Source organism: Rhinichthys klamathensis, unplaced genomic scaffold, assembly GCF_029890125.1.
Source record: "Rhinichthys klamathensis goyatoka isolate OS25496 unplaced genomic scaffold, OSU_Roscu_1.1 h1tg000515l_1, whole genome shotgun sequence".
Taxonomy (NCBI): Eukaryota; Metazoa; Chordata; class Actinopteri; order Cypriniformes; family Leuciscidae; genus Rhinichthys; species Rhinichthys klamathensis.
In genome coordinates, this window is record NW_026606995.1 from 626,862 (window position 1) to 642,500 (window position 15,639).

Consider the following 15,639-nt stretch of genomic DNA (forward strand, 5'->3'; position numbering starts at 1 on the left):
CACAACGCATGATGTAGTCAGCCGGATCAGGGCCGGATCCAGATCAGATGGAGGACCTGCGCCTAGACACGACCACAACGCATGATGTAGTCAGCCGGATCCGGGCCGTATCCAGATCAGATGGAGGACCTGTGCCTAGACACGCCCACAACGCATGATGTAGTCAGCCGGATCAGGGCCGTATCCAGATCAGATGGAGGACCTGCGCCTAGACACGCCCACAACGCATGATGTAGTCAGCCGGATCCAGGCCGTATCCAGATCAGATGGAGGACCTGCACCTAGACAGGACCACAACGCATGATGTAGTCAGCCGGATCCAGGCCGTATCCAGATCAGATGGAGGACCTGCGCCTAGACACGACCACAACGCATGATGTAGTCAGCCGGATCAGGGCCGGATCCAGATCAGATGGAGGACCTGCGCCTAGACACGACCACAACGCATGATGTAGTCAGCCGGATCCGGGCCGTATCCAGATCAGATGGAGGACCTGTGCCTAGACACGCCCACAACGCATGATGTAGTCAGCCGGATCAGGGCCGTATCCAGATCAGATGGAGGACCTGCGCCTAGACACGCCCACAACGCATGATGTAGTCAGCCGGATCAGGGCCGTATCCAGATCAGATGGAGGACCTGCGCCTAGACACGCCCACAACGCATGATGTAGTCAGCCGGATCAGGGCCGTATCCAGATCAGATGGAGGACCTGCGCCTAGACACGACCACAACGCATGATGTAGTCAGCCGGATCAGGGCCGTATCCAGATCAGATGGAGGACCTGCGACTAGACACGCCCACAACGCATGATGTAGTCAGCCGGATCAGGGCCGTATCCAGATCAGATGGTGGACCTGCGCCTAGACACGACCACAACGCATGATGTAGTCAGCCGGATCTGGGCCGTATCCAGATCAGATGGTGGACCTGCGCCTAGACACGCCCACAACGCATGATGTAGTCAGCCGGATCAGGGCCGTATCCAGATCAGATGGAGGACCTGCGCCTAGACACGACCACAACGCATGATGTAGTCAGCCGGATCAGGGCCGTATCCAGATCAGATGGTGGACCTGCGCCTAGACACGACCACAACGCATGATGTAGTCAGCCGGATCAGGGCCGTATCCAGATCAGATGGTGGACCTGCGCCTAGACACGCCCACAACGCATGATGTAGTCAGCCGGATCAGGGCCGTATCCAGATCAGATGGAGGACCTGCGCCTAGACACGACCACAACGCATGATGTAGTCAGCCGGATCTGGGCCGTATCCAGATCAGATGGAGGACCTGCGCCTAGACACGCCCACAACACATGATGTAGTCAGCCGGATCCGGGCCGTATCCAGATCAGATGGAGGACCTGCGCCTAGACACGACCACAACACATGATGTAGTCAGCCGGATCCGGGCCGTATCCAGATCAGATGGAGGACCTGCGCCTAGACACGACCACAACACATGACGTAGTCAGCCGGATCCAGGCAGTATCCAGATCAGATGGAGGACCTGCGCCTAGACACGACCACAACACATGATGTAGTCAGCCGGATCTGGGCCGTATCCAGATCAGATGGAGGACCTGCACCTAGACACGCCCACAACACATGACGTAGTCAGCCGGATCCAGGCGATATCCAGATCAGATGGAGGACCTGCGCCTAGACACGACCACAACACATGATGTAGTCAGCCGGATCCGGGCCGTATCCAGATCAGATGGAGGACCTGCACCTAGACACGCCCACAACACATGACGTAGTCAGCCGGATCCAGGCGGTATCCAGATCAGATGGAGGACCTGCGCCTAGACACGCCCACAACACATGACGTAGTCAGCCGGATCCGGGCGGTATCCAGATCAGATGGAGGACCTGCGCCTAGACACGCCCACAACACATGACGTAGTCAGCCGGATCCGGGCCGTATCCAGATCAGATGGAGGACCTGCACCTAGACACGCCCACAACACATGACGTAGTCAGCCGGATCCAGGCGGTATCCAGATCAGATGGAGGACCTGCGCCTAGACACGCCCACAACACATGACGTAGTCAGCCGGATCCGGGCCGTATCCAGATCAGATGGAGGACCTGCGCCTAGACACGCCCACAACACATGACGTAGTCAGCCGGATCCGGGCCGTATCCAGATCAGATGGAGGACCTGCGCCTAGACACGCCCACAACACATGACGTAGTCAGCCGGATCCGGGCCGTATCCAGATCAGATGGAGGACCTGCGCCTAGACACGACCACAACACATGATGTAGTCAGCCGTATCCGGGCCGTATCCAGATCAGATGGAGGACCTGCGCCTAGACACGCCCACAACACATGATGTAGTCAGCCGGATCCGGGCCGCATCCAGATCAGATGGAGGACCTGCGCCTAGACACGACCACAACACATGATGTAGTCAGCCGGATCCGGGCCGTATCCAGATCAGATGGTGGACCTGCGCCTAGACACGCCCACAACACATGATGTAGTCAGCCGGATCCGGGCCGTATCCAGATCAGATGGAGGACCTGCGCCTAGACACGACCACAACACATGACGTAGTCAGCCGGATCCAGGCAGTATCCAGATCAGATGGAGGACCTGCGCCTAGACACGACCACAACACATGATGTAGTCAGCCGGATCCGGGCCGTATCCAGATCAGATGGAGGACCTGCGCCTAGACACGACCACAACACATGATGTAGTCAGCCGGATCCGGGCCGTATCCAGATCAGATGGAGGACCTGCACCTAGACACGACCATAACACATGATGTAGTCAGCCGGATCCGGGCCGTATCCAGATCAGATGGTGGACCTGCGCCTAGACACGACCACAACACATGATGTAGTCAGCCGGATCCGGGCCGTATCCAGATCAGATGGAGGACCTGCACCTAGACACGACCACAACACATGATGTAGTCAGCCGGATCCGGGCCGTATCCAGATCAGATGGAGGACCTGCGCCTAGACACGACCACAACACATGATGTAGTCAGCCGGATCCGGGCCGTATCCAGATCAGATGGAGGACCTGCGCCTAGACACGACCACAACACATGATGTAGTCAGCCGGATCCGGGCCGTATCCAGATCAGATGGAGGACCTGCACCTAGACACGCCCACAACACATGACGTAGTCAGCCGGATCCGGGCCGTATCCAGATCAGATGGAGGACCTGCGCCTAGACACGACCACAACACATGATGTAGTCAGCCGGATCCGGGCCGTATCCAGATCAGATGGAGGACCTGCGCCTAGACACGACCACAACACATGATGTAGTCAGCCGGATCCGGGCCGTATCCAGATCAGATGGAGGACCTGCGCCTAGACACGACCACAACACATGATGTAGTCAGCCGGATCCTGGCCGTATCCAGATCAGATGGTGGACCTGCGCCTAGACACGACCACAACACATTAGGGATGGGACGATACACTTAAACTCACGATACGATGCACCTCGATATGCCAGGGTCACGATACGATACGTCACGATACGATATCAAAAAAGGAAAAAAAAGAAAAAAATATTACTGTATAACAACTTATTCATTTGCTTTGGCCGCCAAAGCAAATGTGTGTCCCGCCAAAGCTTTTTTTGATCGGCGAGTGATGTAGAATGAATTGACTGCTGCGCTTGACAGGGCGCATAACGAGCAGAGAGAGAGAGAGAGAGAGAGAGAGAGAGAGAGAGAGAGAGAGAGAGAGAGAGAGAGAGAGAGAGAGAGAGAGAGAGAGAGAGAGAGAGAGAGAGAGAGAGAGCCCCGGCCGCGCGCGCGCACTCTCACTTCTTCAAACAAAACGAGCGCTGTCTTGCTCTCTCTCCCTCGCGCATATTAATCAAAATCAATTGACACGATAGTAAAAGGTCGGAAGACCGCAGTTTCACGTGGAGCATTTGGAGATTTTTAGAGATTAGAGACTCACTCTAGGCTTACTTAGACTCAATGAACATCTCAACACTAAATTATAAAGGCCGGTCTCATATAGACGCCTGTCTCAAATGGCCTGTCTCAACGATCATCGTGTCTGGACCGCTTCCCACGTACCGACAAGGACAGGAAAGGTTCAGTAGACTATTTGCACTAAATGAATGGTTAATGTCACTGTGTAATGAACAGAAACTGCTCTTTGTAAATAATTGGAATCTGTTTTGGGAGCGACCTAGGCTCTACCGTGCTGATGGCCTGCACCCCAGCAGAGCCGGAGCGGCTGTTCTGTCGGATAATATCTCCAAGACGTTACGCACCAGATGACTAATAAGTCAAAATCCAAATCACAGTCTTTGCTGTCCAAACTTAATTGATATACGTAGTGAAGAACATTATATAGAAACTGTGTCTATTCCTCGTTTAGTGAAGCCAAACAATAAATCTAGTGCAGGATCTAGCAAAAATCTTATTGTAATTAAACCAGAAAATCTAAATATCAGTGAACAAAAAGAATTTCTAAAGCTAGGTCTTCTAAACATTAGATCGCTCACACCTAAAGCGGTTATTGTAAATGAAATGGTCACAGATAATAATTTCGATATACTTTGCCTTACTGAAACCTGGCTTAAACCAAATGAGTATTTCGGTCTAAATGAGTCTACTCCGCCAAGATACTGTTATAAGCATGAGCCCCGTCTGATCGGTCGTGGCGGCGGTGTTGCAACAATCTATAGAGATATTCTTAATGTTTCTCAGAAAACAGGTCACAGATTTAATTCGTTTGAAGTACTTATGCTAAATGTTACGCTCTTAGATGTAAGAAAGAAATCCATATTATCTCTAGCCTTGGCTACTGTATATAGACCTCCAGGGCCATATGCTGAATTTCTAAAAGAGTTTGCAGACTTTCTCTCGGATCTATTGGTCAATGTCGATAAAGCAATAATTGTTGGAGATTTTAACATACACGTAGACAATAAAAATGATGCGTTAGGGGCTGCGTTTACAGATTTATTAAACTCCTTTGGGGTCAAGCAAAACGTCCGTGGTCCCACTCATCGTCTAAATCATACACTAGATTTAATTATATCATATGGAACCAATCCAACTGATATAGATATTATACCGCAAAGTGATGATGTCACTGATCATTACATGGTAACTTGTATAATACGTACTGCTGAAATCTGTCATGTTGCGCCACGTTATAGACCAGGCAGAACAATCCTTCCAACCACTATAGATAGATTCTCAAATAGCTTACCTGATCTATCTCAGCTGCTCAGTGAACCCAAACAAACAGATGAACTAGAGGAAATGACCAGCAGTTTGAGCACCATTTTCTCTAGTACATTAGATATTGTTGCACCAATTAGATTAAAAAAGGTTAAAGAGAAAACTAAAGCACCCTGGTACAACAGTGTTACGCATGATATCAAGAGAGAAACTCGTAACCTAGAGCGTAAATGGAAACAAACTAATTTAGAGGTCTTTAGAATCGCGTGGAAAGACAGTATGTCACGTTATAAAAAGGCTCTAAAAGCAGCCAGGGCAGAGCACCTCCGCAAACTAATAGAAAATAACCAAAATAATCCAAGGTTCTTATTTAACACCGTGGCTAGACTAACAAATAAACAGACATCACCAGAGCAAAATATACCGCTACAGTTTAGTAGTAATGATTTTATGAATTATTTCAATGAGAAAATAGAAAGCATTCGAAACACAATTATAAATGTACAATCCTCTATGGTCTCTTATGCTTCAACCTCAATTATGGCCCCTCTAGAACAACTACACCGCTTTGCAACGATAGGACAGGAAGAGCTAAATAAACTTATTATTGCATCTAAACCAACAACATGCTCATTAGATCCAATACCCACTAAACTACTGAAAGAAGTGTTACCTGTAGTGGAAGAGCCTCTTCTCAATATTATTAACTCGTCTTTATTCTTAGGTCATGTTCCAAGAATATTCAAGTTGGCAGTAATAAAACCTCTCATTAAGAAACCGCAACTAGATCCAAATAACCTAGCAAATTACAGACCCATTTCAAATCTTCCATTTATGTCCAAAATACTAGAAAAAGTTGTATCCGCTCAACTGTGCTCTTTTTTGCAAGAAAATGATATCTATGAAAAATTCCAGTCAGGATTCAGACCGCATCATAGTACAGAAACTGCGCTAGTTAAAATTACAAATGATCTACTCTTAGCTTCGGATCAAGGCTGTATCTCAATACTAGTCCTACTTGATCTTAGCGCCGCGTTCGACACTATAGATCATAAAATACTCTTGGATCGACTACAAAACTACACTGGTGTTCAGGGACAGGCATTAAGCTGGTTTAGATCGTACTTATCTGACCGTTATCATTTTGTCTCTTTACACGGGGGAAAATCAAAGTTAACGTCAGTAGACTACGGAGTACCGCAAGGATCGGTGTTAGGCCCTCTGCTATTCTCAATATATATGCTGCCACTTGGTAATATTATAAGAAAACATGGAATTAATTTCCACTGTTATGCTGACGACACTCAATTATATATTTCATCACGACCAGATGAAAACATTACCTCATCTAAATTGACAGAATGTCTCAAAGATATAAAATGCTGGATGACGCGTAATTTCCTGCTATTAAATTCAGATAAAACGGAGGTATTACTTATTGGTCCAAAAAACTACACACAAAACCTCTTACAATACGACTTTAATATAGAAGGATGTCCTGTTACTTTTTCCACTACAGTAAAAGACCTGGGTGTTATACTAGACCGCAACTTGTCTTTCGAAAATCATATTTCATCTGTTACAAGAACAGCCTTTTTCCACCTTAGAAACATTGCTAAATTACGTAACATGCTATCTGTTTCTGATGCAGAAAAGTTAGTTCATGCATTCATGACCTCGAGACTAGATTACTGTAATGCTTTATTAGCTGGTTGTCCTGCATCCTCAATAAACAAGCTACAGTTAGTGCAAAATGCAGCCGCTAGAGTTCTTACTAGGTCAAGAAAATATGATCATATAACACCGATTCTATCATCTCTGCACTGGTTACCTATTAAGTTCCGTATCAATTACAAAGTACTACTACTGACCTATAAAGCCCTTAATGGTTTAGCTCCTATGTACTTAACGGACCTTCTTTCGCCCTACAATCCACCGCGTTCTCTAAGATCACTAAATTCAAGGCTTCTGGTCATTCCTAGGATATCGAAGTCCACGAAAGGAGGGAGGGCATTCTCGCATTTAGCTCCAAAACTCTGGAATAGCCTTCCCGATACGGTCCGATGCTCTGACTCGCTGACACACTTTAAAACTAGACTAAAGACGTGTCTCTTTAATCAAGCATTCACATAATGCTTACCTTTTAGTCCTCTGCTATGCCATACGGAACCGTTTGCCACTGAAACTGCTTAACGCACCAGTGGGGCTCGACAGCCTTATAGACAAACGGGTCGGTCCGTATGGTTGCGGTTGGGTTGCGGAGAGTTTGGGTTGCGGAGAGTTGTGAGATTATGGTTTTCTAACACCTACTCCCGTGTAATGGAAATCATTATGAACATCAGCTATGCTAATTATTTCCCATCTGCCTTTCTGCTGTTATCTCGGGACGCTTGTCCCGAGAAAAATGGCGTTCGTAGGCTCCAGTTTTGTATCCTGCCTCTCACGGGGATTTCGGATGCCCCAACGCCTGTGATGAGAAGACCAACGCCTGTGAAGAGACGACTCAACGCCTGTGAAGAGACGACTCAACGCCTGCGAAGAGACGACTCAACGCCGGCGATATGTTATCCCCTTAATATTACATGATTAACTAAATGTATTTTTTCCAGGTACTTTCTGATATGCACTTACTGTAAAGCTTCTTTGAAACCCTATGATTGTTAGCCAGAGGAGAACTGGCCCCTGACTAGCCTGGGTTCTCCCAAGGTTTTTTTCTCCATCCAATCTGATGGAGTTTTGGTTCCTTGCCACTGTCGCCTTGCTTTTGGCTTGCTTAGTTGGGGATATTTAATATTCAACAATATTATTGAACTGTGTTGTACTACTTTCATGTTATCACTGTGAAGCTGCTTTGATGCAATCTGTATTGTGAAAAGCGCTATATAAATAAATGTGACTTGACTTGACTTGACTCAAATACAAGCCGGTGCAGTTCGACGATTTGGGAAAATAAAAGCCCGGGCTATTATTTGAAGTTTTACGGTATATATATACATTTGACTCCTTGGTCGGCTGTTTGGGGGCAAGGCAGTTGGTACTGATGCTAATATTTGTTAGCTCGCTGTAGACTGCAGTGTTGTTGTTGCAACATGCGCTGTCTTGACGTGATGATGACGTACCGCACCGTTCCCCGGATATACATTTTTTTTCCATTTAGTTTTACCCTGCTTGATCAGCAGATGGTGCTGCCAGCCTGCCACCATAGACTGTATGTCTGCCCCATATACATACACACACACATATAATACACTAAATTATTTATATACTACGCAAATCATGCAGCAGTGCCATCTATCTTTATTTCGCGATCCATTTTTTTTCGACCTCGATGCGTTTCGTCACGTTTTGTATCGCGATATTTTGTCAAACGATATTTCGTCCCATCCCTACAACACATGATGTAGTCAGCCGGATCCGGGCCGTATCCAGATCAGATGGTGGACCTGCACCTAGACACGACCACAACGCATGATGTAGTCAGCCGGATCCGGGCCGTATCCAGATCAGATGGTGGACCTGCACCTAGACACGACCACAACATATGATGTAGTCAGCCGGATCCGGGACGTATCCAGATCAGATGGAGGACCTGCACCTAGACACGACCACAACGCATGATGTAGTCAGCCGGATCCGGGCCGTATCCAGACCAGATGGAGGACCTGCGCCTAGACACGACCACAACGCATGATGTAGTCAGCCGGATCCGGGCCGTATCCAGATCAGATGGAGGACCTGCGCCTAGACACGACCACAACGCATGATGTAGTCAGCCGGATCCGGGCCGAATCCAGATCAGATGGAGGACCTGCGCCTAGACACGACCACAACGCATGATGTAGTCAGCCGGATCCGGGACGTATCCAGATCAGATGGAGGACCAGCGCCTAGACACGACCACAACACATGATGTAGTCAGCCGGATCCGGGCCGTATCCAGATCAGATGGTGGACCTGCGCCTAGACACGACCACAACACATGATGTAGTCAGCCGGATCCGGGCCGTATCCAGATCAGATGGAGGACCTGCGCCTAGACACGACCACAACACATGATGTAGTCAGCCGGATCCAGGCCGTATCCAGATCAGATGGAGGACCTGCGCCTAGACACGACCACAACACATGATGTAGTCAGCCGGATCTGGGCCGTATCCAGATCAGATGGTGGACCTGCGCCTAGACACGACCACAACGCATGATGTAGTCAGCCGGATCCGGGCCGTATCCAGATCAGATGGAGGACCTGCACCTAGACACGACCATAACACATGATGTAGTCAGCCGGATCCGGGCCGTATCCAGATCAGATGGAGGACCTGCGCCTAGACACGACCACAACACATGATGTAGTCAGCCGGATCCAGGCCGTATCCACATCAGATGGTGGACCTGCGCCTAGACACGACCACAACGCATGATGTAGTCAGCCGGATCCGGGCCGTATCCAGATCAGATGGAGGACCTGCGCCTAGACACGACCACAACACATGATGTAGTCAGCCGGATCCGGGCCGTATCCAGATCAGATGGAGGACCTGCGCCTAGACACGACCACAACACATGATGTAGTCAGCCGGATCCAGGCCGTATCCACATCAGATGGTGGACCTGCGCCTAGACACGACCACAACGCATGATGTAGTCAGCCGGATCCGGGCCGTATCCAGATCAGATGGAGGACCTGCACCTAGACACGACCATAACACATGATGTAGTCAGCCGGATCCGGGCCGTATCCAGATCAGATGGAGGACCTGCGCCTAGACACGACCACAACACATGATGTAGTCAGCCGGATCCAGGCCGTATCCACATCAGATGGTGGACCTGCGCCTAGACACGACCACAACGCATGATGTAGTCAGCCGGATCCGGGCCGTATCCAGATCAGATGGAGGACCTGCACCTAGACACGACCATAACACATGATGTAGTCAGCCGGATCCGGGCCGTATCCAGATCAGATGGTGGACCTGCGCCTAGACACGACCACAACGCATCCCTGAAGTGTCAGCAGAGCTTGTGTCCACTAGACTTTCCCCTGTAAGGCCTCATCGACACGACAGCCTTCGCCACTGATCCTCAACAGACTCGTCTCCATAGCGGCGTGACTCCAATCTTTAACCAGAGGGAACTGGATAATATTCTGAATGTTCTGATCCAATCTGACCTCTGACCTGTAATGCTCCTGGATCATGAGCACACACTGTTGGTCCGTTGGCCAGAGGAGAACTGAGTGACTGAGTCTGGTTTCTCACAAGGGTTTTTTCTCCATTCTGTCACTGATGGAGTTTCGGTTCCTTCACTGTCGCCGTTGGCTTTTGGCTGCTTAGTTGTGGACATTTAATATTCAACAATATTATTGATCTCCTGCATTGACACCATTATATGAGAACTGAACTGAGCTGGACGATGACATCACGGTTTTCTCCAGAGCGGCTATATATATATATATATATATATATATATTTAAATGAACTAAATTAATTACTTTTTTTACAACAGAAATCATCACTGAACTTACTTAAGCTAGACTATGACACTATTTTCTTCTAGATCTGCTGTACAGCCGAAACAAACTTTGTTGCATTATTTTCCTGTTATCTCTGTAAAGCTGCTTTGAAACTATCTGTAGTGTAAAAAGCGCTAAATAAATAAAGGTGACTTGACTTGAAGTCAATGGCTGCCATCAGATGTTTGGTCACCAACATTCTTCAAAATATTTTTTTTTTGTTCAACAGAAGAAAGAAACTCACACAGGTTTGTAACAACATGAGGGCGAGTAAATGATGACAAGAGGTTTCGTGTAAGGGTCAACTGTCCCTTTAAGGCAGTTTGGGCGGACGTTGTAAATGAGTCGTTGCCATGGCAACAGTTCAAACAAAGCCGAAACAGTTCATTCCCTGCTGACTGACACGATTTTAGCGCGATATCTCTACATGATTATGATTATATGAGGTGCTTGAGCTTAATTAATATTGCATTCGGCTGTTCACATTGATCTTCTCTCGCTTTGATCGCGCACGCTGTTCATTTGGCCGAATGTCTGCCTCGGATTTTCTACGGGAAGCGGAAAGTCTCAGAAGATTGTGAGTAAATTAATTTTTATTCTGTTTAACAGAGAGACTCTCGTGTCTTTATTGTTCATTACTCTCTTCATACACACAGGCTGAGTAAAGAGGAGCGCGAGGCGATCAGACGACAGGATCTCAGAGAGACTTTCAGCGAGTTTCACGAGCTCAACGATCAGCTGCATCTGCGCCTGCGCACCGACAGTAAACACACACACACACACACACACACACGTGACCTGCTGCTTCCCGCCTCACTGACGGGTTTATGTACAGTCAGGCCATTTCTGCCACAATAAACAAATACATACTTTTGCAAAGGACATGTAGTACTAAGTCATTATGAAATGAAAAGTTGATATTATGACATGTTTAGGATAATAATGACCTAATAAGTCGAAATTATGACATACTAAGCATAATTATGAGATTTAATGTCCCAGACAGCAACATAGTGTTGGCCCAAATCCGGCCCACATCTGGGCCGAGTGGAGTCCATAGGCTTGTTCGACTTCATGCAGCGCTGTGCAGACCGATCGCCGGCTGACCCGAAGCAGTGCATGCTGGGTACAGCGCCGACGCCCCGTGACTGCGACGTATAAAGTCCTCAAAAGCGATTCGAGAGCAGCCGGAAAACTCTATGAAGGTATTTTTGGTGCAAATCAACTGAACGCCTGTGACAGTGAGTGTGTGGTTGTACAGAATATCCACACATGTGTATCAGTAAATTTGAAGTCACAGAGAGAAATGTTTTAAGAGTTGCAAACTTGTAGATTTTTTTTCCTCTTCCACAAACACAACACAACAGTTACACCTTCTCTAATTCTGCATTGCAGGCGCACAAATCCTATTCTACAAATCACACATTAAGAAACTCGTACGCTCACATTTTTGCTACAGTTGCTGCGGTGAATATGGTGCCAAACACATTCACACACCCGCATCAAAACATGTGAAGTCACGGAGAAGTTTTGCTCATCCGCAAATCAGTATGTGAATTCATCCAATGAGAGTTGCACACTTGTAGAATATTTTCTCACAAATGTCTTGTATATTTTTCTAGCACAAACACGAGTACACAACTACAGCTGCTTGAATCTGCTGCGACGAATCTCAAACACTGTTTTTCACTTTCAAGTGACAAGTTTGGCGCGCTCTCCCTTTTGCACCATCATTGATCGATGTGAAATGTGGGGCAGAAGTGAGCTGTAGAGGCAGTGGGCGGAGCCGACATTAATATTCATGAGTTCCTCGGGTATGGGCGTGTCGAACTGCTCATTTGAGTTCGCTCCTCGTTTCTCAGCACGATGGATTATTAATGGATTAAATTGATGGATTATTTAAAAAAAGGTAAATATAGTTTCAGCGCAAACTTAAACTACAAATGTGTGTCGTTTCGTAAAGTTCATAATGTTTTTATTAATTTGCACGTTTTGTGCATTCGTTAATGACTGAATGATTGCAGGCATTCACTTCGTGTAGCCTATATAAAGCACAGCAAACTTCAACTCGTCGTATAAATTGCACATTACGAAGCTTTAAAACTGTGTCTTTTACTAATTCTTATCATTTGTTGATTGCAATAAATTAAATAAACCCTCATAAATGTATCTGTGGGCTAAAACTTTTTTTTACAAATATATCCTGGTGGGATTGTTCTTCAATTCTTGTTCATTTAAATAAGCCAAATCATTTAAGACCACACAAGCAAGAATGTGTTGCTTTAATACATAAGTACAATTTGGATTAAACAAAATTGTATGACAAAAGTGGATAAATTACATTTGGTAGAACTAGGTTACTGTAAATGGGACCAAAACCAACAGGTGTGTGAATGTGTTTGGCACCATATTCACTGCAGCAACTCTACAAGTTTGCAACTCTTAAAACATTTCTCTCTGTGACTTCAAATTTACTGATACACATGTGTGGATATTCTCTACAACCACACACTCACTGTCACAGGCGTTCAGTTGATTAGCACCAAAAATACCTTCATAGAGTTCGCCAGCGCAGCTTCTCCAGAGCGGCTCACGAGCTCTGATGACGACACAGCTGCTCCCTGATTGGCCGGATTCACGAGCTCTGATGACGACACAGCTGCTCCCCGATTGGCTGGATTCACGCGCTCTGATGACGACACAGCTGCTCCCCGATTGGCCGGATTCACGAGCTCTGATGACGACACAGCTGCTCCCTGATTGGCCGGATTCACGAGCTCTGATGACGACACAGCTGCTCCACGATTGGCCGGATTCACGCGCTCTGATGACGACACAGCTGCTCCCCGATTGGCCGGATTCACGAGCTCTGATGACGACACAGCTGCTCCCCGATTGGCCGGATTCACGAGCTCTGATGACGACACAGCTGCTCCACGATTGGCCGGATTCACGCGCTCTGATGACGACACAGCTGCTCCCCGATTGGCCGGATTCACGAGCTCTGATGACGACACAGCTGCTCCCCGATTGGCCGGATTCACGAGCTCTGATGACGACACAGCTGCTCCCCGATTGGCCGGATTCACGAGCTCTGATGACGACACAGCTGCTCCCCGATTGGCCGGATTCACGCGCTCTGATGACGACACAGCTGCTCCACGATTGGCCGGATTCACGCGCTCTGATGACGACACAGCTGCTCCCCGATTGGCCGGATTCACGCGCTCTGATGACGACACAGCTGCTCCCCGATTGGCCGGATTCACGAGCTCTGATGACGACACAGCTGCTCCCCGATTGGCCGGATTCACGCGCTCTGATGACGACACAGCTGCTCCCTGATTGGCCGGATTCACGAGCTCTGATGACGACACAGCTGCTCCCCGATTGGCCGGATTCACGAGCTCTGATGACGACACAGCTGCTCCCTGATTGGCCGGATTCACGAGCTCTGATGACGACACAGCTGCTCCACGATTGGCCGGATTCACGCGCTCTGATGACGACACAGCTGCTCCACGATTGGCCGGATTCACGAGCTCTGATGACGACACAGCTGCTCCCCGATTGGCCGGATTCACGCGCTCTGATGACGACACAGCTGCTCCCCGATTGGCCGGATTCACGAGCTCTGATGACGACACAGCTGCTCCCTGATTGGCCGGATCCACAAGCTCTGATGACGACACAGCTGCTCCACGATTGGCCGGATTCACGCGCTCTGATGACGACACAGCTGCTCCCTGATTGGCCGGATCCACAAGCTCTGATGACGACACAGCTGCTCCCCGATTGGCCGGATTCACCGCATGACAACGATCACGTGCGTTTCGTGTTTATTCTCACACCTTTAGTTCCCACTAAAGCCCACAAATCAGTTTTTTATAACACTCTTTTCATGTAGTCGCAATGTTATATTGTGTCATGTTTATCAAAATAAAACTGATTAAAAAACATCGACTCAACTTCATTGATAGCAGCTATAGGCTTATGTTGAACTTTATTCTTGTTCAAACAGACGCTGTATGAAGCAGCACATAAAGTATTGAATGAAAACGTGTCTGAAACATCTGTGTATTTGGCAAATATTGCATTTATTTCACTTTAGCTGTGGTGAAGTGTGTGAACACCACGTGAGCGGTCACTGCGGGAACAGGAAGTGTCCGACTTCACGTCTCCGTTCGCAGCTCCTCCCGCCTGAACACGCAACCCTCGCCGATCGCACATCCAGCCGATGTCCAGCACACCTCATGTGCCGGATCTGGGCAGACATGTTGCTGTCTGGGGTTGAAATGATGACAAAAAGTTTTTTATCTCATAATCATGACTTAGTATGTCATAATTTCAACTTTTATCTCAAAACTTAGAATAATTATGATTTACCAATAATTTACCAATAATTGGTATTTGTTCTGCTCACTGCAGAACAAATGGGTGGAGCTTCTGTCTCGCTCCTCCTCCTCTAGACATCCAGTGCATGTAATTAGGGCCTAATGGGTGGAGCTAGAATATCCAAACCACACCCACAACTCCATCCCTCCACCCATTAGAGGTCCAGAGAGGAGGAGCTGGACGTCATGTGACTCGACAGACTTGTTTTCTTACGATTGATTATTTTTTCTTATGTGGCAGTAATGGGCTTCCGTAGTAATGTGTGTTGATCTGTTCGTTCAGTCTCAGGATGGAATATTAATATCAGTGTTTGTCCGTCAGTCATGAAAGTCCAGCAGCAGCTGCAGAAACTCAAGAACGGCGTCTTCAGATTCCAGCAGCAGCTCATGGACACCAAACCGTCTCCAGATGGTAAGACTGACCATCAGATTAAATTGGGGACATTTCATTTAATATTCAACAATATTATTGATCTCCTGCATTGACAGCATTATATGAGAACTGAACTGAGCTGGACGATGACATCACGGGTTTCTCC

At 47.7% G+C, this 15,639-nt stretch overlaps 1 protein-coding gene across 1 annotated transcript in view; it reads left to right on the top strand.

Moving 5' to 3' along the window:
* Positions 1-11,082: 11,082 nt before the first annotated feature.
* The window catches only part of LOC130072949 (coiled-coil domain-containing protein 112-like), a 10,239-nt gene continuing 5,682 nt past the window's right edge, over positions 11,083-15,639 (top strand). Inside the window, exons 1-3 of the mRNA XM_056238285.1 lie at positions 11,083-11,283; positions 11,363-11,469; positions 15,423-15,512. Of these exons, the coding sequence (XP_056094260.1) occupies positions 11,237-11,283; positions 11,363-11,469; positions 15,423-15,512 (244 nt within the window). The 5' untranslated portion in view covers positions 11,083-11,236. The remainder of the gene's footprint in view (positions 11,284-11,362; positions 11,470-15,422; positions 15,513-15,639) is intronic.